Raw genomic sequence first — 21,436 nt, 5'->3', positions numbered from 1 at the left:
GCGAAAGATGAGAATGGTGATCTGCTTGCAGATTCCCACACAATTTTGAATAGGTAGAAGAACTACTTTTATCAGTTATTGAATGTACTCATACATACGGTCAGTGAGGTTAGGCAGCTAAAAATATATACAGCTTAGCCATTAGTACCTTATCCTAGCACTTTTGAGGTTGAAATTGCTATTGTAAAGTTGAAAAGGTATAAATCGCCAGGTACTGATCAAATTCCAGCAGAACTTATTCAAGCAGGAGATGAAATATGATGTTCTAAGATTCATAAGTTATTTATATTTGGAATAAGGAAAAATTGACTGATCAGTGGAAGCAGTCTATTACTGTACCAGTTCACAAGAGGGGTAATAAAAATGACTGTAGTAATTATCATGGAATATTACTTCTATCAACTTTGTATAAAATTTTATCCAATATTCTTCTCTCAAGGTTAAATCCACATATAGATGAAATTATTGGGGATCATCAATGTGGGTTTTGACGTAGCAGCTTAAGAACTGATCAGATCTTTTGCATTTGTGAGATACTGAGGAAAAATGTGAGTAAAATGAGACAGTACATCAGCTATTTGTAGACTTTAAGAAAGCCTGTGATTGAGTTAGGAGGTAAGTATTGTACAACATTCTCATAGAGTTTGGGGTACCCATGAAATGAGTTAGGCTGATTAAAATGTGTTTAAAGGAAACATAATAAAATCTTGTATATCAGAATATACAAAACCATAAGTTTGCCTGTGGTTTTGTATGCATGTGAAACTTGGTCTGTGACATAAAGTAATGAACATAGACTGAGGGTGTTTGAGAACAGAGTGCTGAGGGAATATTTGGATTGAAAAGAGATGGAGTGATGGGAGGTTGGAGAAAACTGCATAATGAGGAGCTTCATAACTTGTACTCTTTGCCAAGTACAATTAGAATGGACAAATGAAGGAGGATGAGATGTGCTGGGCATGTAGCATGAATGATGAGAGGATATGAATCCATAGAGAATACTGGTGGTAAAGCCAGAAGGATAGAGACCACTATGAAGATGAAGATGTAGGTGGGTGGACAATATTAAAACGGATCTTAGAGAGATAGGATTGGGATGGTATTTTCTTTTTTTTTTATTGCTAGTGGGGTGGGACTATGTTCCTTATGCTGCAGCCACTTCTGGTCTATTGTAGCAGCCCCAGAAGATAGGTGAGGGTGATTGTGGAGCAATTGGTGGAATGAAGATTGGCAGGGAAAACCAAAGTACTTGGAGGAAACCTGCCCTAGTGCCACTTTGTCCACCACAAATCCCACTTGACCAAACCTAGCAACTAACCGCTTGAGCTATGGCGTGGCCCATTCGGATGGTATGGACTGGATCAATCTGGCTCAGGATAGGGACCTGTGGAGGGCCCTTATGAACAGAGTACTGAACCTTCAGGTTCCATAAAATGCTGGGAAGTTCTTGAGTGGTTTCTTAAGAAGGGCTCAGCAACATGAGTGAGAATAGTAATGCAACACAGATACTTACTCTGTATTTTATGAACTCCAGTGTCAAAATAAATTGACTACCATATATTTATATAACAAGATGTGAGATGAGAAGTTGTTCATAAATTTGAGCATAACTAAACACATCTCATGCGGAATACTACAGCAATAAATAACTAAATACATTAAATGCAAGAAAATCAAGACAATGTAATAAGAAATACTCAGCCAGATCACTTCTATATTTGTGATCCAACAATTGTTAGGACCTTATATTATTTTATGCATATCCCAATAAATAAATAAATAAAATCTTCTTTGTGACCCATTAGTGTATAAACTAACTTATCTAATATAGACATACACTATATCATGCCTCTTTTCCAACTGCATCACACAGTTCATACAAAATTAACTTCAGAAACATTATTTTCAAGAACAGTCTTAAAGTTATATAAATCTTTATAACTATATTCAGTTCCTTATAAATTACATCTCATATATGCTTTTATAGAGCATCACATACTCAATACGGTATTTAATTAAGGTTTGCTTTGACACAAACAGTATTGCATTTATATGACAGCATGCTGGAAATGTGCTCTGCAGTATTACATTACATACATACATATATCTAGTCCTGGCAAAACATAAATAAGGTCAATATGTGACTTATACCCGAAAGTTCTGCATATTATAAGTCTTGACTTCACAGTAAGAAAGCACATGGAGTTTATATTTTCCATTAATTAATTCCTTTTATATATACATATATCTTCATTCAACTTGAGGAATGAACGTTTAGCTTCATCTTCACTGATGTTATGTGCTCTCTGTAGAGCATAGACAAGTGCCTGAAACACATGGAAAAATGATGGCTGTTTAATAACTGATGTTTTCAACTAGAAGTACACATTCATCGTCACTACCAATATCAGTGTTTTTGAGTCCTCATGTCCCTTCTCTCCTACTGAATATGTTAATCCATCAACCATCAACTATAGTTTTTAGTGACCAATAAATCTTCCTTTACATATATTTATTACAAAATGAATATTTGGACATCATACTGCAGACTCCAGGAACTGTTCTTTCAATACATATTAATAAATTATATGCTAGTATACTCAGAGCCACTAGTACCTGATTCTAGTCCTTTTGAGGTTGAAATTGCTATTGCAAAGTTGAAAAGGTATAAATCACCAGGTAGTGATCAAATTCTGGCAAAACTGATCCAAGCAGGAGATGAAATATTGGTCCAAGACCCATAAACTCATTAATTCTATTTGGAGCAAGGAAAAATTGCCTGATAAGTGGAAGAAATCCATAATTGTACCAATTTACAAGAATGGAATTAAACTGACAGCAGTAATTACTGTGGAATATCACTGTTATCACCTTCATACAAAATTCCTTCCAATATCATTCTCTAATGGTTAAGTCCATACATGATGAATTTAGTGGAGATCATCAGTGTGGGTTTTGACATAACAGATCAACAATAGATCAGAACTTTTGCATTCATCAGATACTGCAGAAAAAATGGGGGAACAACGAGACAGTACAACAGCCATTCATAGACTTCAAGAAAGCCTATGATTCAGTTAGGAGGAAAGTATTGTACAGTATTCTCATACACTTTGAAACTAGTTGGGAAGATTAAAATGTGTTTAAAGAAAACTTGTAGTAAAGTCAATATGGGTAAACATTTGTTTAATAATTTTCCTATCCAAAATGGTATAAAACAAGGAGATGCTTCAAAGCCACTGCTTTTAAACTTTACTTTAGAATATGCCATTAGGAAGTTCCAGGAAAACAAAGTGGGACTGAAATTAAATGGGACACATCACCTGCTGGTCTATGCTGATGATGTGAATCTACTATAACACAGATTTCATAAAGAAAGACACAAAATCATTAACTGATGGTAGCAAGAAGGTTGGTCTAGAAGTAAATGCAGAGAACACTAAGTATATGTTGCTGTCTCATCACTAGAATGCAGGGCAAAATCATGACATAAAGATAGATAACAGATCCTTTGAAAATGTGACACAGTTAAAGAATTTGGGAATGACAGTGACCAGTCAACACTGATTCAGGAGGGAATTAAGAGGAGATTGAATTTGGGTAATGCTTGCTACAATTCAGTCCAGAACCTCTTGTCTTTTCGTCTGATGTCTAAAAAACATAAAAGTGAGAATATAGAAACCTATAATTTTGCCTGTGGTTCTGTATGGGTGTGAAACTTCATCTGTGACATTAAGGGAGGAACATACTTGTAGACTGAGGGTGTTTGAGAACAGGGTGCTGACGAGAATATCTGGATCAAAGAGAGATGAAGTGACAGGAGAAAACTGCATAATGAGGAGCTTCATAACTTGTACTCTTTACCAATTATTTTGAATGATCAAGTGAAGGGGGATGAGATGAGCACATTATGTAGCACGAATGGAGATAAGAAGAATGGATGTAGGATATCTGTGGGAAAGCTAGAAAGAAAAAGACCACTGAGAAGACCAAGACATAGGTGTGTGGTTAATATTAAAATGGATATTAGAGAGACAGGTTGGGGCGGTGTGGACTGAATTCATCTGGCTCAGGATATGGACCAAGGGAAAGCACTTGTGAACATGGTAATGAATTTTTGGCTTCTATAAAATATTGGAAGTTCTGGAGTAGCTGCACAATTGGTGGCTTCTCAAGAATGGATAAGCTCCATGAATTTAGTTAGTTATGCCAGTTTACTTATGCGCTTCACCTAATCTGGACATACATAACTGGAAATGTCTCTTTAAACATCATAAAATGTGAAAGAAATGTACTAGAATGAAATAATGAGTCTTTCAAAGTTCATTCCTGTAAGGCTGATCTATGCCCTGGCTAAAGGATCCCAACTATTGGAGGACCTGAGGACTTCTGAACATGACAGCATACACAGAACTAATGCAAGAAAGAAGAGAAAGAGAGGGGAAAATATAGGAGGAATTTTGTATGGTAATAGCAATGATGAAGAAAGCAGTTTTCTGGGATTTGGCACCGTGTATATGTGGTGCTAACCGACGTTTCGGAGGAACGTATCGCCTCCATCTTCAGGGTAGAAGAACAAAATTATAAGAAATCTGCAAGCGAAGAGACCGTGAGAACCGGTAAAAGCAGACTGGTTCTTACGGTCTCTTCGCTTGCAGATTTCTTATATTTTTTCTTCTACCCTGAAGATGGAGGCGATACGTTCCTCCGAAACGTCGGTTAACACCACATATACACGGTGCCAAATCCCAGAAAACTGCTTTCTTCATAGTCACCGCTGTGAAAGCCTCAAATCTTAAATAGCAATGATGCCGGTCACAGTAGCCGAGCGGTCTAAGGCATGTACTGTCTTCGCTCGCTTGGAAACCGGGATTATGGGTTCGAATCCCACTCAGGGCATGGATGTTTAGTTTGTGTGTTTGTGTACAGGTAGAGGGCTTGCAACGAGCTGATCACCCACCCAAGGAGTCCTACTGAATGTGTAAGATTTAGAAAAACCAAAGTGAACGGAGAAGTTCATGGAGGTAGGCCTAGGCCCACTGGGGCTGTAGGGCCAAGGAAAAAAAAAGAAAAAAATAGCAATGATGAACAGGGAATGGTTAATGCCAAACTACAAACTCTGACATGTAGTTATAAGATTCACAGTATATGCCTTTCATTACAGGATACCTCATATGCAGAAGTTAATATTACCATGACCCGGATGACAAGTGTATGGAAATTAGTGAAATCCATTAAAAACTGCAGTAATATAGAGCGATTTGACATTACAGATTGTGGGAATTTTGTACATTATTATTTAGCTAGAAGGTAGTGGGTTCGATTCCCGATGAGGTCACTGGATATTTCAATTGACCTAATCCTTCCAGCTGCACTGTGACCCTGGAGTCGACTAAGCCACTAACATAAATGAGTACCAGGAATCTTCCTGGAGGCAAAGGGCAGTCAGAACGTAAGGCTGACAACCTCACTGCCACCTGTGAGCCGACGGTCTAGAAGATGTGGAAGCCTTGATGTCTCACAATTCTTTGGTCCTGCTATAGGTGTAGTTTTATAGTTTTACCTTTATTATTATTATTATTATTATTATTATTATTATTATTCTTATTATTTTGATATGCAGAGTGTGGAAGGACAGATTTTAAAAATTTGTATTCTGAAAATTGATATAGCTATAAGAGTGTGGTTTTCACCACACAAAAGAGAAATTCTGAAAGTTTTATTTATGGTACTGTTTTACTAGGCATTTGTTAGAATTGAGCAACATCGGAGAGAATGTGGTGGCTAGTCAGAAGTTGCTCTGAGAATGCTGTCCAACGAACATACAGCTGCATGTGTGGCGGGATGGTAGAAACAAAATTGCTTACAAGTGTTCAAAGGAAGTCCAGAATGACAAGGTGGCTGGATACCATTCATGGGGAAACAGGCCAGTGTGATCTCTCTAATGTCACACAATTTGGCACATGTACACATCCATATGCACGTGGTATAACACATTGTGTAAATAAAACCTTCAGAATTTCTTTCTCACATGGTGAAAACTATGTTCTAATAGTTTTATTGGTTTTCACAATAGTTTTTACAATGTGGTCATTCTTTTTGGACACCTTGTATAATCTTTATTTGTCTAGGTCAGTGCTGGATTCAGATAATCTGGGGCCCTAGCAAATATACGAGGGGCGTTCAAGTTCTAAGGTCTCCGATTTTTTTTCTCAGGACTAGGAGCAGATAGACACATGCGGTTTTGTTTAAAATACGCGTGCACTCTTTGTGAATGCGTGACAGAGATGGCAGAACTCTATGGCACACAGAACTCTAGTGGTAGCTGCGAGTGTGAGGAGTGTTTTTGATACTTAAATGGCGACGTTTTCATTACAAGAACAGCGAGTAATCATTCGTTTTCTCCACTTGCGTGGTGCGACACCCATTGAAATTCATCGCCAGTTGAGTGAGACATGTGGTGATGGTGTCATGAATGTGAAAAATGTGCGTTCGTGGGCGCGACAGTTCAAAGAAGGCCGAACATCGTGTGACAACGAACCAAAACAATCTCGGCCTCGCACCAGCCGGTCTGACAACATGGTCGAGCGAGTTGAGAAAGTTGTTTTGGAGGATCGCCGATTGAGTGTGGAAAACATCGCCCCCAAAGTTGGCATTTCCGTGGGATCTGTGCACAAAATCCTGCATGAAGACCTGCGAATGCAGAAAGTGTCCTCCAGGTGGGTTCCACGAATTTTGGCGGATGACCACAAGGCTGCACGCATGGCAATGATGAAGGCATGAATGGGACTTTCTTTTCATCAACTGTGACAATGGATGAGACATGGATGCCGTTTTTCAATCCGCTATTGCATCAGCAATTTTCCAGTGGTCAAAACAGACTCCTACAGAAGCGTTCACAGCGGCCATGGAATCATGGCGTCGACGTTGTGAAAAATGTGTACGGCTGCAGGGAGATTACATTGAAAAGTGACAGAAGTTTCAAATTTTTTGTATGATTATTGTGTGAGAAAAAAAATCAGAGATCTTAGAACTTGAATGCACAATGTATTTTGAGAGAAGTTCTCTTCTAATTGTTGCTATGCCCACAGGCTCACGGGGTATTTGATCAAGTTTTACCCTATTCTATTATGAAGGTCCTTGGGGTCCTGGAGAAACTGCACCACTGGGGTCCAGTTAATCTGGTTTCGGTAAAGGTATACATTTTAATGTTTTCTATTAATTGTTCTCATCTTAAATAACATTTGTGCAAGTTGTATAATTTGTTTTTGTACAAACTGGCACTGCAAATTTATGATCGCATAAGGTTTCATGTCATATTATGTTGTGGGCTCAGAGCACTGCTTGAAATTGAGTTTTTCTTATGTCTTTCCATTGGTTTAAAGTTCAAACATACTTCTACCAGCTAAAGTGTTTGAAAGAAAACAACCGAAGTACAATCCTGCAGATTAACTGTAATCAATTTTACACTTCATCCCCAAGTTTCTCACTTGTGATAGATAAGCAACAAGAAAATGACAGATTTCACTTCAGAGTGCACTGGAACTTCATGCATCCAATGACATTCTAATAAAGCTGCAGATTAATAATAATAAAAACTATGTGTTCCAAGAACATGGATAAAACTTTGGAGCAAAAATTAAAATAAAAAGTTACATATGGTAAAGTAAAGAGAAAGGGCAAGTCCCTGTGCTTAAGTAATTAACACCGCACCAAGAACATGTATGGAGAAGTTCTTAACCTCAGCACTAGATAGAGGTGAGTGGTCAAATTCGTCCCTCAGCTGCTTTACCCCTAGGGTAGTATCCATACTACCCACTGGGTAAGGAGACTTGAGTGGCCCTCTGAGCCAGTCTGGAGACTGGAAAAGAGAAAGCTCTCAGTCCCCTATTGGGAAACAAACCCCAATTCCATGGCCATCCAGCCCATACACATGTCAATGAAAAATACATTAAAAATTTGGAAATGCTCTCCTTCCACTGTTATGCTAGAATACTGATTCAGCAATTATCTTTGTATGGAAAAGATGAAGAGAATCTGCATTTTGCTTCACAAATTTGATGTCTATGTACAGTATTTGTATAATGGTAATTTTGTAAGGGAGGAAGCAACAGGAGGATGGAGAAGATTGCAAAACAAGGAACTTTATAATCTACACTCATCAGACATTAGGGTGATTAAGTCAAGTAAGATGAGATGGGTGGGGCATATAACATATGAATGGGAGAGTAGAGAAATACATATAAAGTTTTGACAGGAAAATCTGAAGGAGAATGTGAACTTGAAAAACTTGGACATAGATGGGATACTATTAACTTGTATCTTAAAGAAACTCAATGCAAAGTTTTGGGCTGGATTCATCTGGTATTACTGGCATTTTGGACTTTGTCAATTGTGCAGCATTCTGAAGAACACAAAAGAGCACAATGTTTTGGAAACTTGATTAGTTTCCGTCCTCAGGTGACAGATGGGAGACACATACTCTGTTGGGTCCACTAGAAGATGCTAATCTCAGTCACTGGATAACCTGTGTCCACATCCTTTTCTATCTTAGTTCAGGTCTGTTCATGACTTATCACAATTTTTATTGTACATTTTCCTGTTATCTCCCATTGACAAAGCCTGTTCTCATGTGTTTATAAAGCTGTAGTTATTCTGATAAAGGTTGTCCAATGATAGAGCTTAGCTCTCTCAAATGGACCCAACAGAGTAGGTGTCTCCCATTCCCTTGTCTGAGGACAACAACAGATCCAGTTGCCGGAATATTGTGTTACTTTGTGTTCTTCAGAATACTGGACAATAGATAAAGTCCAAAAACCCAGTAATACTGAGTGTTATACACATCCTCAGAACCCTTTAGAATCCACTTGGATTCATATGGTTCATTTTAGGAACCAGAGGTGTGCTCCTGTGGGCACAAGAATGAAACTTTGAGTCCCACGGGATTCTGGGAATTTCTTGTCCAGCTGGGCAACTATTGTCTTTTTAAGAACAATCTGCTCCATGGAGTTAACTGGTAATAGTTATTTCTGGCATGAGGTGAGTGTTCTGACAAGGTAAATTGAATACATAAACAAAGAAGCAATCTTGTGAGCTTGTTTCTAATCAAGTGGTGGTGTGCTGGCGTTGAGGTTTTCACAGCAGTGACTATGAAAAGTATGGTCTTCTGAGTTGTTACACAGTGTAGTTCAGAAGACCACTGATGCTCCATTGAAACACTGGTGGACTTCTACTGAACTACACAGCACTACAACCCAGAAGGTCACACACTTCATCATGTTAGTATCATATAATTTCATTTCAGTGAAAAATATCATTTACCTCTTTCCCTTTCATCCAGTATCAATAATGAAATACAAAATTGTCAAATATTGCTATTTTACATAGCATGTAGCATCAGGATATGTTCTTCACAATGAATAAAGTAAAAACAAAGTAGAGGTATACCTGTAACAGGCTGTGGAGGCCCATAGGGTTGTGAGATGTTGAGGTTCCCCGATTTTCTAGACCATCAGCTCATAGATGGCGGCAAGGTTGTCAGCTCTACGCACCAGCCGACATTTACCTCCAAGAATATTCCAAGAATATTCCTGGTACTCATTTCTGTTAGAGGCTGAGTTGACCGCAGGGCCATATTGCAGCTGGAAGGATTAGGTCAATTGAAAAATCCAAAGACCTCATCAGGACATGAACCTGCAACCTTCCAGCTTGTAGCATAGTGCCTCAACCAACTACGCTACTGCGTGCCCCCTCTCCACAATGAATGCTTTATAAGAATATTGTATAAAACAAACGCAAGCTATGCCAGGGTATAAGAGTATCAATTACAAACTACATGTGGTGATTACTACCTGTCCTATATACTGCCCCCGGTGCATTGGAAATAAAAACATTTAAGGTGTGATTGCACGATAAAATACAGATTGTACTTCACATTATGATCAGGGACACATTACGCCATACAAAGCCTCAGGCTTATGGACAACAAGTGAGTGAATTAGATAATAAGTTAGGTTCATCTCTGCTCACAAGCTGAATCCCCATGAGATATGCTATGTTCCACTGATAATGAAATGAGTAATCGTCTTCTAATACTGGTACCACTGATTGATCAACAAGATAAAATATAAAATGCTGGAAGAAGTCAGAAAGATATTCAGAAAGGGAGAACACCAAAAACAGTAATTGGCTCTCCAGTATTTTGTTCATCCACGATGATAAAAACACAAAAAATGTCACTTATGCAGGAATGATTCAGGTGCTCAGTTCGAATCTTGGACATGATATTTGATATACCGATTAAGATATTTCATGATTTTTTTCCGTTCATCCAGACAAATACCATGATAACCTCCGTCAGAAGATCCCACATACTATCATGCTGTTTCACTGATCAACGGACAAAGTCAAAGTGCAACTGATGTTCAGTCAGTCTGTCTGTCTTGGTGTCGAGCCCCTCTTTTGAATGAAAGTTACGGACTTGTCTATGTGGTGCGCCCTCTCTGATGAGAGGTCGGGTCTGTCATTTGTCAGTCAGTCTGTATTAATATGTCCACTGTCTGTATTTACATAAATTTACAATACACACTGATTTCTTACTTTTATGTACAAGATATACAAGGCCTCTGTCAGTCCAGGCTCAGTACAGCAGATTACGCCCTATTTCCAGTATTATTCGCTATCATGGCAGTCTAGTCACTTGAACGGTCGTATACCTGACCGCCGCCAAGTTTAAGCCTCTTATACTTTCTGCGGCGGGCTTCGCCTTGTCCGATGTTGTGAACATTCTCATTCTCATGATTTAGTATGACTTCTGCTTGTTGCCTGCATAATTTTGTTATAAAGTCATATATGTACGGGATTTTGAATGCCATGTGCAAATCACGGACCGGTGTGCACCTCGGAAAATTGCCAATGGTGCGGAGAACCTTGTTTTGCAGGCGCTGAAATTTCACTAGATGGGTGTCTGCCGCAAACTCCCAGGCAGGACTAGCATAAGTCATTATGGATCTAATAAGAGCTTTGTGGAGGGTCAGTTTAATGTTAGCGCTCAATCGCTCACTTTTGAATAGGGAATATACTCTAATGAATGTTCTGAAGGCCTTGGCTTCGATCATTTCTATGTGTAATCTCCATCTCACTCTCTTATCGAAGATTACACCTAGATATTTTGCACTATTTACAAATGGAATATTTCGTCCATTTAGAGTAAGACAAGACTCAGGCGGTCGCCGACCATGAGAGAAGTAGACCCCCCCCCAAGTCTTATCTTCATTAATTTTTATATTCCAGCGCTCACACCAGGTCTCCATTGACGTGAGACCGAGCTGGAGTTTTCTAACAATAAAACCCTCCTTGCGATCTGTCGCATACAGACAGGTGTCATCCGCAAAGGGGGGCAGGTGAACACCATGTGTTTGGGGGGCATCATTAATATACAAGTTGAAAAGAGTAGGGGAAAGGACAGAACCTTGTGGCACCCCTGCTTGCATTTCCCTTGGTGCTGACATTTCGCCTTCCACCGAGACACTGAATTTACGTTTAGAATGAAAGGACCCAATAAGCTTGGTCAAAGAGTTAGAGAATTCAAATTTTGATAACTTATACAGCAATCCTGAGTGCCACGTGGTATCAAAGGCTTTTTCGATGTCCAAGAACACTGCAGCCGTAGACATTTTATTGTTGAAATTAAGGGTCACGTGGTCCGCCAGCCTCATACATTGCAATGTCATGCTGTGACGTGCATGAAAACCAAACTGACTTGTGTTGAGCAGGCATCTTTCTTCAATATGTTTATGGAGGAATTTCAAAATTACTTTTTCGAATAATTTTCCTGTCGTGGACAGGAGGCTGATCGGACGTAAATTTTGAGGAAATTTCGGGTCTTTACCAGGTTTAGGTAAGCTTATTACTTTTGCTTCCTTCCAAGTATTTGGAAAATGAGAGAGCCTAAAGCAGTGATTGAATAAATGAGTTAGGTGAACCAATGGTCGCCTTGGAAGGTGCCTGAGGCATTCATTTGGGATGCCATCAATTCCACAGGCCTTTTTTTAATTTCAGGGATTTTATTAATTTCTGAACGTCACATGGTCTGATCCTTAGAGGGGGGTTTTCATCCACGGCTTCAAGCAGAGCTTGAACTGTAGCCTCCACCCGCTGTTCATGGTTTTCATCGCACAGGTCATGTGGCATGAACTGAATTTCCAAACAGTCGGCAATTTCGTTGGCTTTTTCAGAAGGATGAAATTTAAGGCCAGAAGAACCATGAATAGCAGTTGGTGCCCTTGGTCCATCTCTCTTAAGGAGGGATTTCGCAATGGGCCATGTACTCTGAGGTGTGACTTCAGCGTTACCTATTTTTGTTTCCCACCGTTCAAGTGCCTTTTTACGGGTCATTCGCCTGATTGATTTGGTGACCCAATTGACTGCCGTTTTACATGCTGGATCCCTGGTTTCTTGCCACAATTTTCTTAGCTTCTGTTTATATTTTATCAAATGATCTAGACCAGGAAGATCATTGTTAATGTCCGAAAGTGTAACTTTACTTGTCGACAACCTATATGCCGAGGCAATAGAGGCTGCAAAGTCGCGTGCCTCTTTATTGGCTTCTACCCCCGAATTAACTTCTATTTAGGTGATATTAATTCAGAAGCGAGGCTTTGAAACCACTCCAAATCTGTAAATTTCTCAATAGGTTCCGAAAGGTTCCTGATCTTAACGTGATCCAGTATGTGGAATACTATTGGTAGGTGATCTGAATCCAAAATATCAGAGACAATGACATCCGACACTCTGTATTTTTGTGAACCACAATGTCCAGCACGTCACCATTCCCCACAGGGGAATAATGAGTGGGGCACTGTGGTGCTGAAATTTCGAATTCACTCATATCAAATAAATCCATTAGTTTCAAGCCTGAGGGGTTTGAAACTCTGCTATTCCAAAATGGGTGCTTAGCATTCAAATCACATGCCACAATAGTCTTACGTCTAAAGCTTAAGAGCTCAGTGATGTCAGCATCACACCAGGCTCTGCCTGGAGATTTATAAACAGCTGCAAGCAGTACTTCACTATTGCCAATTGATATGCAGACCCCTGTCGCTTCTACTGAAACAAGGGGTGGTAGGTCTACATGGTTATGGGGAACGCCTGTTCTTACTGCAACGGTGGTTCCGCCTTTTCTGCCTGAGTGGCGGTCGATTCTATAAAAGTGGTAATTTGGAATAAAAACCTCTCATGAGGTTTCATATGTGTCTCTGAAAACAGGGCCACATCTATGTGTATGTATTGCAGCTGTTTAGTGAGCTCATAGCGCTGCCTCCCAATACCGTTCGCATTAAATGCTATGACTTTGAGGGGCCTATGAACCCTTGTGGCCATTTTGTTTCATGAGGCTTAGAACAATTTTAGTTATGGCCATTATTCTGTCCTCCTTGGACACTGCACCACTGACCTCTGTCATAATTTGCTGTACTACAGTCACTACTCTCAACGTATTGTCGAGAGATTGACTGTTTACATGAGGAGCCTGAACTGACTGACCTGTGTGTTGTTCCTGTACAGGGACCGGGACGTTCGGTTTCGTGGCTGTTGGTGGAACTGCCACTGGTGTGTTGCCTCGGAGCGCTGCTGCGAAGGAGACTCCAGGGGTAACGATACTTGATGAGAACACCCTTCCCGTTGTGGTTTTGGGTGCTCTCTGCAATTTCTTCTTCTGCAGTTCCTCCCTTGCGTGTCTGCAGCCCCGGTAGTTGGCGGGATGCGGTTTTTCTGCATCCTTCAATTCACAGTTACAGCACGCTGGAGTGGAGGCAGCATTCTGTTTCTCAGGGCACTCTTTGTGCAGGTGGCCACCCTCGCACCACATGCAACGGGGAGGTTGCTTACAATTAGCCCAGACGTGGCCAAATTGTTGGCAGTTGTGACACTGCGTAAGGTCCCTCTGTGCTCTATATGCCTCAACCTGGATGGAAATGTGGCAAAGGCTTTGTAGTTTGAAGATTTCTTGTGATTTTGCCATCCTGGGTAGGGTGATAAGGAAGAGGGGAAGGTTTCTGGTCATCCTTTCTTCTGAAGGCGACCCTCGGGTGGTTGTCATCTGTTTGACGCTAACCACACCAAATCCCTCCATCAGAAATATCCTCCGCTGGGGAATTGTGAGGGAGGTGACGGATTACAGCCTTAATGGGTTTTTCTGACTGAGGAAAGAAGGTATAATAGGAAAGTTTATTTTGGGATAGATGGATCTTGATGGCTTCGAAATCTGCCATGCTTTTAGTGATGACTCTGGTCCGTTTTTGGTATTACGGAACTCAAAGTCACCTTTGACCACATTTTTTAGTTGCTTTTGTAGCTGAATGAGGTTCACTGTGGACGTTAGAATTATTGGGGGCGGCCTGCCTGCTTTACCTGATGTTTCCACCCCCAGCGTAGTGGCTCTGTCCTCCAGTGCAGTGGCTCCGGCACCAGCAGTGTCGGTGGCCATTGATGTCACCCTGAGAGGAGCAAAGTAGTTACGAGTGGGCACCTCTTTCATCTGGGTGTTTCCTGCGGCAGCCGCTGCCTTCTTTGAAGTCGGGGAGGACTCGGTTGTGCTTTGACGTTTTCGCCTTCGGACTTCTTTGAAGTCTTCTTCTTGGGAGGGCTTCGTCAGAGTTTTCATTGTCTCCGAGGTTCTGGCTTTCACGAGGGACTTCAGATCGTCCATTGTGACTGTATAGGTCCCATACAGAGCACTGAACAGAATCTTGCCTCTGAAAGCCTTGCAATAGCTCTCTCTGGTTTTTTCAGCGGCATCTACTATTGCCACCCACTCGACACTTTCCCCAGTTGTGGCGGGTGTGAAGCTGGCCACATTCTCAATGCCACAAATGATTTTAAACAGTCTTCTGTAATGTTAATCTGCTTCAGGATATTGTTTCACGTTTTCCTTGTATTCTGCCTGTAGTGAGGCTCTTCTTTCTGCCCAGGATGCATGGTAGCCAGGCACCGAGGCGCCCGCCATGTCTGTCATGGCACGGCATGAAACACAAGCCTCAAGCAAAATCTAAGAATTTTTACGAACAAGGACTGCAAAATTTCAGAGCTGATCAGTAAGAGCACGCACAACTACCAGCAAATATCTCCTTTGCACTGATTGAACACCACCAATAGTCGATGGACAATCAGTCGACGAACCTCAGAATATAAATTCCACCACTTTCCAATGGCACACTACAGCACATCAATCGCAACCTTGCCATCTTAACCAGTTGACTCAATATCTCTCTGTTCTCTTACTCTTGTGATCACCCACCGACCGAACAGCACATTGCTGTCAACTCTCATATTTATACAGCACCCGCTGTCCAGCTCACTTTTCACCATCACATGCGCTAACCAATCACATTGCTTCCAACGCTTGCATTTATACAGCACTTGCTGTCTAGCCCACATTCAGATCATTACATGCACTAGCCAATCAGCACTCACAATCGCAACTGCAAGTTTCGCTCCTCCATCATGCATGGTATAAAATGCGGAGCCCAAAGCTCGCAATCATCAGTGACCACATCAGCCAGTCAGCCATCACACCCAGTCCAGAGCGATCGGTCTTCAGAGTCATCGGCTCTTCACTGCATCAGGGACGGCTGCCTCGGCTCTCCGGCGGTCATGCCCAACACACTGGGTAACTGGTGAAGCTGCCGACACTCCAGCGACCGCACTCCATGACCAGACGTCTTCCAGCAACCACGCTCTGCGACCAGGCAACCTCTGGCAACTGCCACACTGTGACCAGACAACTAACTCAGCTGCCGCAACATTAGCCAACACACCGTAGCCAACATCTATTGCTACCGGCACACGCAGCCCTACTTCACTGGCTAGAGAGACCAGCCGAACGGTTGTAAAACTATCTACCGCAGTGGAACAAATGGCCCTTTTCAGGGCCCACAAACTTTCCGAAGTGGTTGTCTATTGGACTATTGGAGTATCGACAAAATCCCACACCTCAATTAACACCACGACTGCATCATTGTGCACCCATCCACATCCTTCAGAATTCATTATTTATTATCCATACTAACATTGAATACCACACAGTCTGAGCTAATGAGAGTGTTGTTAAATAAAGAATAAATAAATAGGTACACAACAATACAATACCTCCTTAAATTTAGTGCATTTCTTATTTGATAGGTTTTGTTTATTGGCATAAAAGGGACCAAAAGTAAAACTAAGAGTAAACATTATTCATATTAACCATTTTAATTAAATAATTCACATCCAAGCTATGCTCATTTCTTACCTCCGGCAACCAGACATAGTACATATAATCTGACCAGTCACTCTTAATTCCAAGCCTGCCAATATAGTCTCGTAATGTGTTGACAAGCTCAAGTTCCTGAAATCAAATCATATATCAGAATAGAGAAGAAGAATAACAGCTATCAGGTTAACACAATGTTATTAAAGCTGATTGAATGGTCTCTCTCTACCTGGATTACTCCTTAGCAATCAAACATCAACTTGCACAGTCTTAAGCTCCCCCCCTGCACACTCAGTCCCATAAACATTTCTTTGTAAATCAGTAAATGGAGCCCCTGGCATACTTGTGATTGTTTACCTACTGCCTCTAGATATGATCTGTGTTGGCCGTTCTGGACTCTGCCTACCCAGGCAGGTGCAGCAACAGGGCAGATCTGTTACCTCTAAAGATACAATGATCATGTGAGTGATGGTTAGCAGAGGAGACCTGCAGATTGCTGTGTGAGTCCCAGGTACAAGTCATCAATTATATGATCTCTTCATACTTTCTCTTATCCTCACTGCCTGTCTTTCAATTTGATATGCCACATTCAAGTTCACACATTATATTTACACACTTGATCTTTACTGTAAATTTACTGAAAGAGTTTGTTTAGCTTTTCTTTGAACTAATCAAATCCTCAATGATAATACAAAAAACGAAAGGATATATCATGTAATACATTTGTCATCTTTTCACTTTGTTAGAAATATTTCAATATGAAATATATTACCTCTGACCAATAATAACTTTATATTAAACTTTGAAATGAAGTTTCGACAAGTTGTCAGAGATATTTTAAAGAAAATATAGTTCAGAAGCTTTACACGCCACCAGAAGGCATTTCAAAGGGAATAATTAGTTTAGTATAGTCATGCAGACAGTGAACAGGAGAAACACAACTTACAGGGTGGCACATAAAATGATCCAGTACTGATTTAGTATTAAAAACTCAACCATGAAATGAATGATGTTTTATAACACGGCAACACAATAGATCATGAAGATTAGTTCTTACTCTTTTTGGGTGCTCTAGTGTCACACTGTTCCTGCTCATGTGCCAGTCTACACAAGATGGCTGACAAAGGTAGACTGTCTGCAGAACACATAAAAACAATGTGGTTCTTTATTGAAATAAGAAGTGTTGTAGTCACACAGAGGCAGTTTCATGCATATTTTCAAAAATGATGGGCGCCATCATTCAAAATAATTCATAAATTTTATAACCAGTTTAAAAATGCTGTTTCAGTGTTGAAGAAGAAACGTTGTCAGCTTTCATCTGGGCATTCTTCAGAGAACACTGACACTGTCAAAGTGGCTCTGCAAAGAAGCCCCAGTAAATCAGCCAAAAAGGCTGTAGCACACCTGGGGATATCAAGACAATCAGTGTAACAAATATTGAAAAGTAATTTGATTTTGTATCCATACAAAATGACAGTGTTGCCTAAACTTACAGTTCAAAACAAACATCCAAGAATGGCACTTGCTGAATGGGCTCAGAATAATAAGGTATCATTCAACATTCTGATGAGGTGCACTTCCACTTGGATGGTGTGGTTAATAAACAAAATGTGTGATTTTGGGCATCAGAGAATCCATGTGTGATTCAGAAGAAGGTGAATCATGCACCGATAATTACAGTGTGGGTTGCCATCTCAAGTCATGGACTGCTAAGGCTAATTTTCTTTGAAGAGACAGTGAAGCATATTGTGCAATATTTTTGTCCTTCACCTTCTTGCTACAGGTTTGCCATTATAAAATCAGTGGTTCATGCAGGATGGAGCCAGGTCGCACACAGCAAATGTTGTTTTGGACTTACTGCATGAAACTTTCGACTTGCAGGTCATCCTCAAACCGATTTTTTGATCATTTCACATGTGGACAGGGCTGGCCCCTGAATAGTCCTGATTTAAACCCATGTGACTGCCTTCTTTGGGGATTCCTTCAGAAAAAGATTTTTCTGAAAATGCCATAAGCAATAATGAAATTGAGCAATCAATAACATCACAGTTTGTGTTGAAGAAGTTGCCAAATGTAATGGTCATCATACTGAACACTTGATTCACAGAGGTTAAATCTCCATGCAATTGTCTTTTTCTTTGTATGTTAGCTTCTGGTACTGTAATTGAAATAAAGATTTTATTAATAGATAAAATACTGGACCATTTTGTGCACAGAAGAGTAATAAGAGAAGCTAAAAGGAAATATTATAATCAGTTAATTACATCAGCTGAAAACAAAATAAAAACTACCTGGAGCATTATCGACACTGAAACAGGTAGGATTAACAATCAGAATAAAGAACGTCTACCTCAGACTTTTCAAAATAATAGTAAAAAATAAACGCTGAAGAAGCAGCTCATAGTTTTAATAACTATTTCACATCAGTAAGAGAAAATCTTAATATTAAGAAAAGCAATGTTTATACTGCAATGTCATACTTGCATTCCCATTTCCCAAATGGCATTCCAGATATGATTCTTAATTTAGTTGCAGAAGAGGAAATAATTAGTATAATTAGCAAATTAATATCGAAAAATTCTTCAGGGTATGAAGGTGTAACAAATAAAATTATAAAACTGTGCAGACAACAAATCAGTAAACCTCTAACTTATGTAATTATTAAGTCATTAACCATGGGTCTATATCAAGAAAGATTAAAATATGCAATTATTAAGCCAGTATACGAAAGAGGGGAAAAGGCTGTTATAAGTATTTTTTTTTATTGCTAGTGGGGTGGGACTAAGTCCCTTGTACTGCGGCCACTTCTGGCCTATTGTACCAGCCCCAGATGATGGGTGAGGGTGACTATGGAGCAATTGGTGGAATGAAGATTGGCAGGGGAAACCGAAGTACTTGGAGAAAACCTGCCCCAGCGCCACTTTGTCCACCACAAATCCCACTTGACCAGACCCAGGATCGAACCTGGTTCATCGCGGTGGGAAGCCAGCGAATAACAGCTTGAACCACAGGCCAATATCTGTAGTAACTGGATTTGCAAAAGTTTCTTAAACAGCAATTTTTAGAAGACTAAATGATCATATCCTAAAACAAAATATTACTTTCAGAGCAGTATGGATTCCAAAAGGGATTATCAACCGACGATGCAATGTTTAATTTAACCAATGTAATACTTACAGCTTGGAATAGAAAAGAGTATGTAACTGGTATATTTTGTGACATATCCAAGGCCTGTGACTGCGTTAATCATGATCTTCTATTAATGAAACTGCAGTACTATGGAGGGCAGGGTGTATTATTGAAATTGTTTAAATCTTACCTCCAATATAGGAGGCAAAGAGTGGAATTAAATTATTTAAATAATAAATTTTATTCTAACTAGGAAATTGTTGGATATGGTGTGCCTGAAGGATCGGTGTTGGGACCCTTACTCTTTAATATATACATAAACGACTTCCCCCTTAAAATAAGTAATATTTTGGAAGTTATTATGTTTGCAGATGACACCAGTATTCTTTGCAGAGCTAAAGACTACTATAAATTAAAAATAAAAATGGATGTTGTTTTTAATCACATGTTTACTTGGTTTCAAAATAATCAATTCGTTGTACTTTAGCGTCCTGTTGCCCAACTCATACATGTAGAGATCTATTTAAAAAGCTTGACATACTACCAATCCCATGTGTATATTTGCTCCCATTGATGACATTTGATGTTAATAATTTGGATAAGTTTCAGACCAGTAACTCTGTATATGTGATTGGGACCAGAAGGAATGACCACCTTCATATACCTTCAACACTTTTATCATCCTATTAGAGAGGGGCGTATTATTCAGGCGTCAACCTATTTAATACTCTGCCGTGAAATATCACTTACTTACTTACTCATGGAGCTGAGCCCTTCTGGAGGAGCCACCAATTCTGCAGCTACTCAAGAATTTCCTAGCATTCTATGCAAACCAAAGGTTCATTACCGTGTTCACAAGAGCCCTCCACTGGTCCATCTCCTGAGCCAGATCAATCCAATCCGTATCAGCCCATCCTATTTCTCTAAGATCCATTTTAACATTGCCCACACAACTACGCCCTGGTCTTCCCAGTGGTCTCTTTCCTTCTGGCTTTTCACCAACAATATCCTATATGCATTCCTCAACTCCCCATTCGTGCTACATGCCCTGCCCACCTCATCCTCCTTGACTTGATCATTCTACTTATACTTGGAGAAGAGTACAAGTTATGATCAAGTTATACAAGTTAGGGCTGGATATAAAACATGTCACATATTACAAATTCATGATGACTACACATCATTTGTCCTTGGTCCAATAAAATATATAATCAGGCCTCACACAGATAGCTCACGTTGTCAGGACAGCACACACAGGTCATGGAGCAAGCACTGTCAAATTCACACCTTGCCATTCCACACACACTGGCAAGCCATATCATCGAAACAGTTACATTACTAAAATTTTATATTTAAGCATCCTGTTGCACTCTATAAGATAAATGATATGAACTCCGTCCTAAGTGCAAACAATATATTATATGTCCTTGATCTTGCTCTCCTTTACACTAGATGTTTCGGCCTCAAACGGCCATCATCAGGTGTATACACTCACGTTGCTGTTACACTGCACTTAGTTTAAAATTTAACATTTAAAAACATACTGTTCCTTTCGTTGTTATTATCAAAATCTACTTCGTTGATATCTGTCTGGTTTATAGATTATTTTTGTTACACACGTTAGCACTTAAGTTGTTTCAAATTTTTTTCTCTAAATTTTAAAATTTTAAAATTTAAAATTGCCAGGGTTACTTGCCCTATGTCTATAGTGCTGCAGCTTCTAGTCCTTGTTTCCAGCACTGTACATATGTTATTTTGTGTAGTCTCCCTGTGTGCGTGCTGCTGCTATTCTTTATTTTTACACGTAGTAAAGAATAGCAGCGACACACACACACACAGGGAGACTACACAAAATAACACCTGTACAGTGCTGGAAACAAGAACTAGACGCTGCAGCGCTATAGACGTAGGGCAAGTAACCCTGACAATTTTAAATTTAAAATTTAGAGGAAAATTTTAAAGGATTCTAAAATTAGAACTAAAGATTTTATAAGTGCTAATGTGTGTAACAAAAATAATCTATAAACCAGACAGATATCAACGAAGGAGACGTTGATA

The 21,436-nt window shown here is 39.9% G+C and overlaps 1 protein-coding gene across 3 annotated transcripts in view; it reads right to left on the bottom strand.

Moving 5' to 3' along the window:
• Positions 1 to 1,506: 1,506 nt before the first annotated feature.
• LOC111872212 overlaps positions 1,507 to 21,436 on the bottom strand; it is a 106,515-nt gene continuing 86,585 nt past the window's right edge. Inside the window, exons 10-12 of one of the 3 annotated variants that reach the window (XR_004513878.1) lie at positions 16,289 to 16,384; positions 15,472 to 15,768; positions 2,249 to 2,327 (exon numbers count right to left, since the gene is read on the bottom strand). Coding sequence is in view for 1 of the 3 variants with exons in the window: in XM_033754609.1 (XP_033610500.1) it covers positions 2,223 to 2,327; positions 16,289 to 16,384 (201 nt within the window). In the remaining 2 variants the exon portion in view is untranslated. Of the gene's footprint in view, positions 2,328 to 15,471; positions 15,769 to 16,288; positions 16,385 to 21,436 lie in introns of all 3 variants that reach the window. The other 2 variants (XR_004513879.1, XM_033754609.1) reach the window with 2 other exon arrangements.

This window comes from Cryptotermes secundus, unplaced genomic scaffold (assembly GCF_002891405.2).
Source record: "Cryptotermes secundus unplaced genomic scaffold, Csec_1.0 scaffold710, whole genome shotgun sequence".
NCBI lineage: Eukaryota > Metazoa > Arthropoda > Insecta > Blattodea > Kalotermitidae > Cryptotermes > Cryptotermes secundus.
The sequence above is the reverse complement of the archived record's forward strand: the minus strand, read 5'-3'. Positions and strand labels throughout refer to the sequence as shown.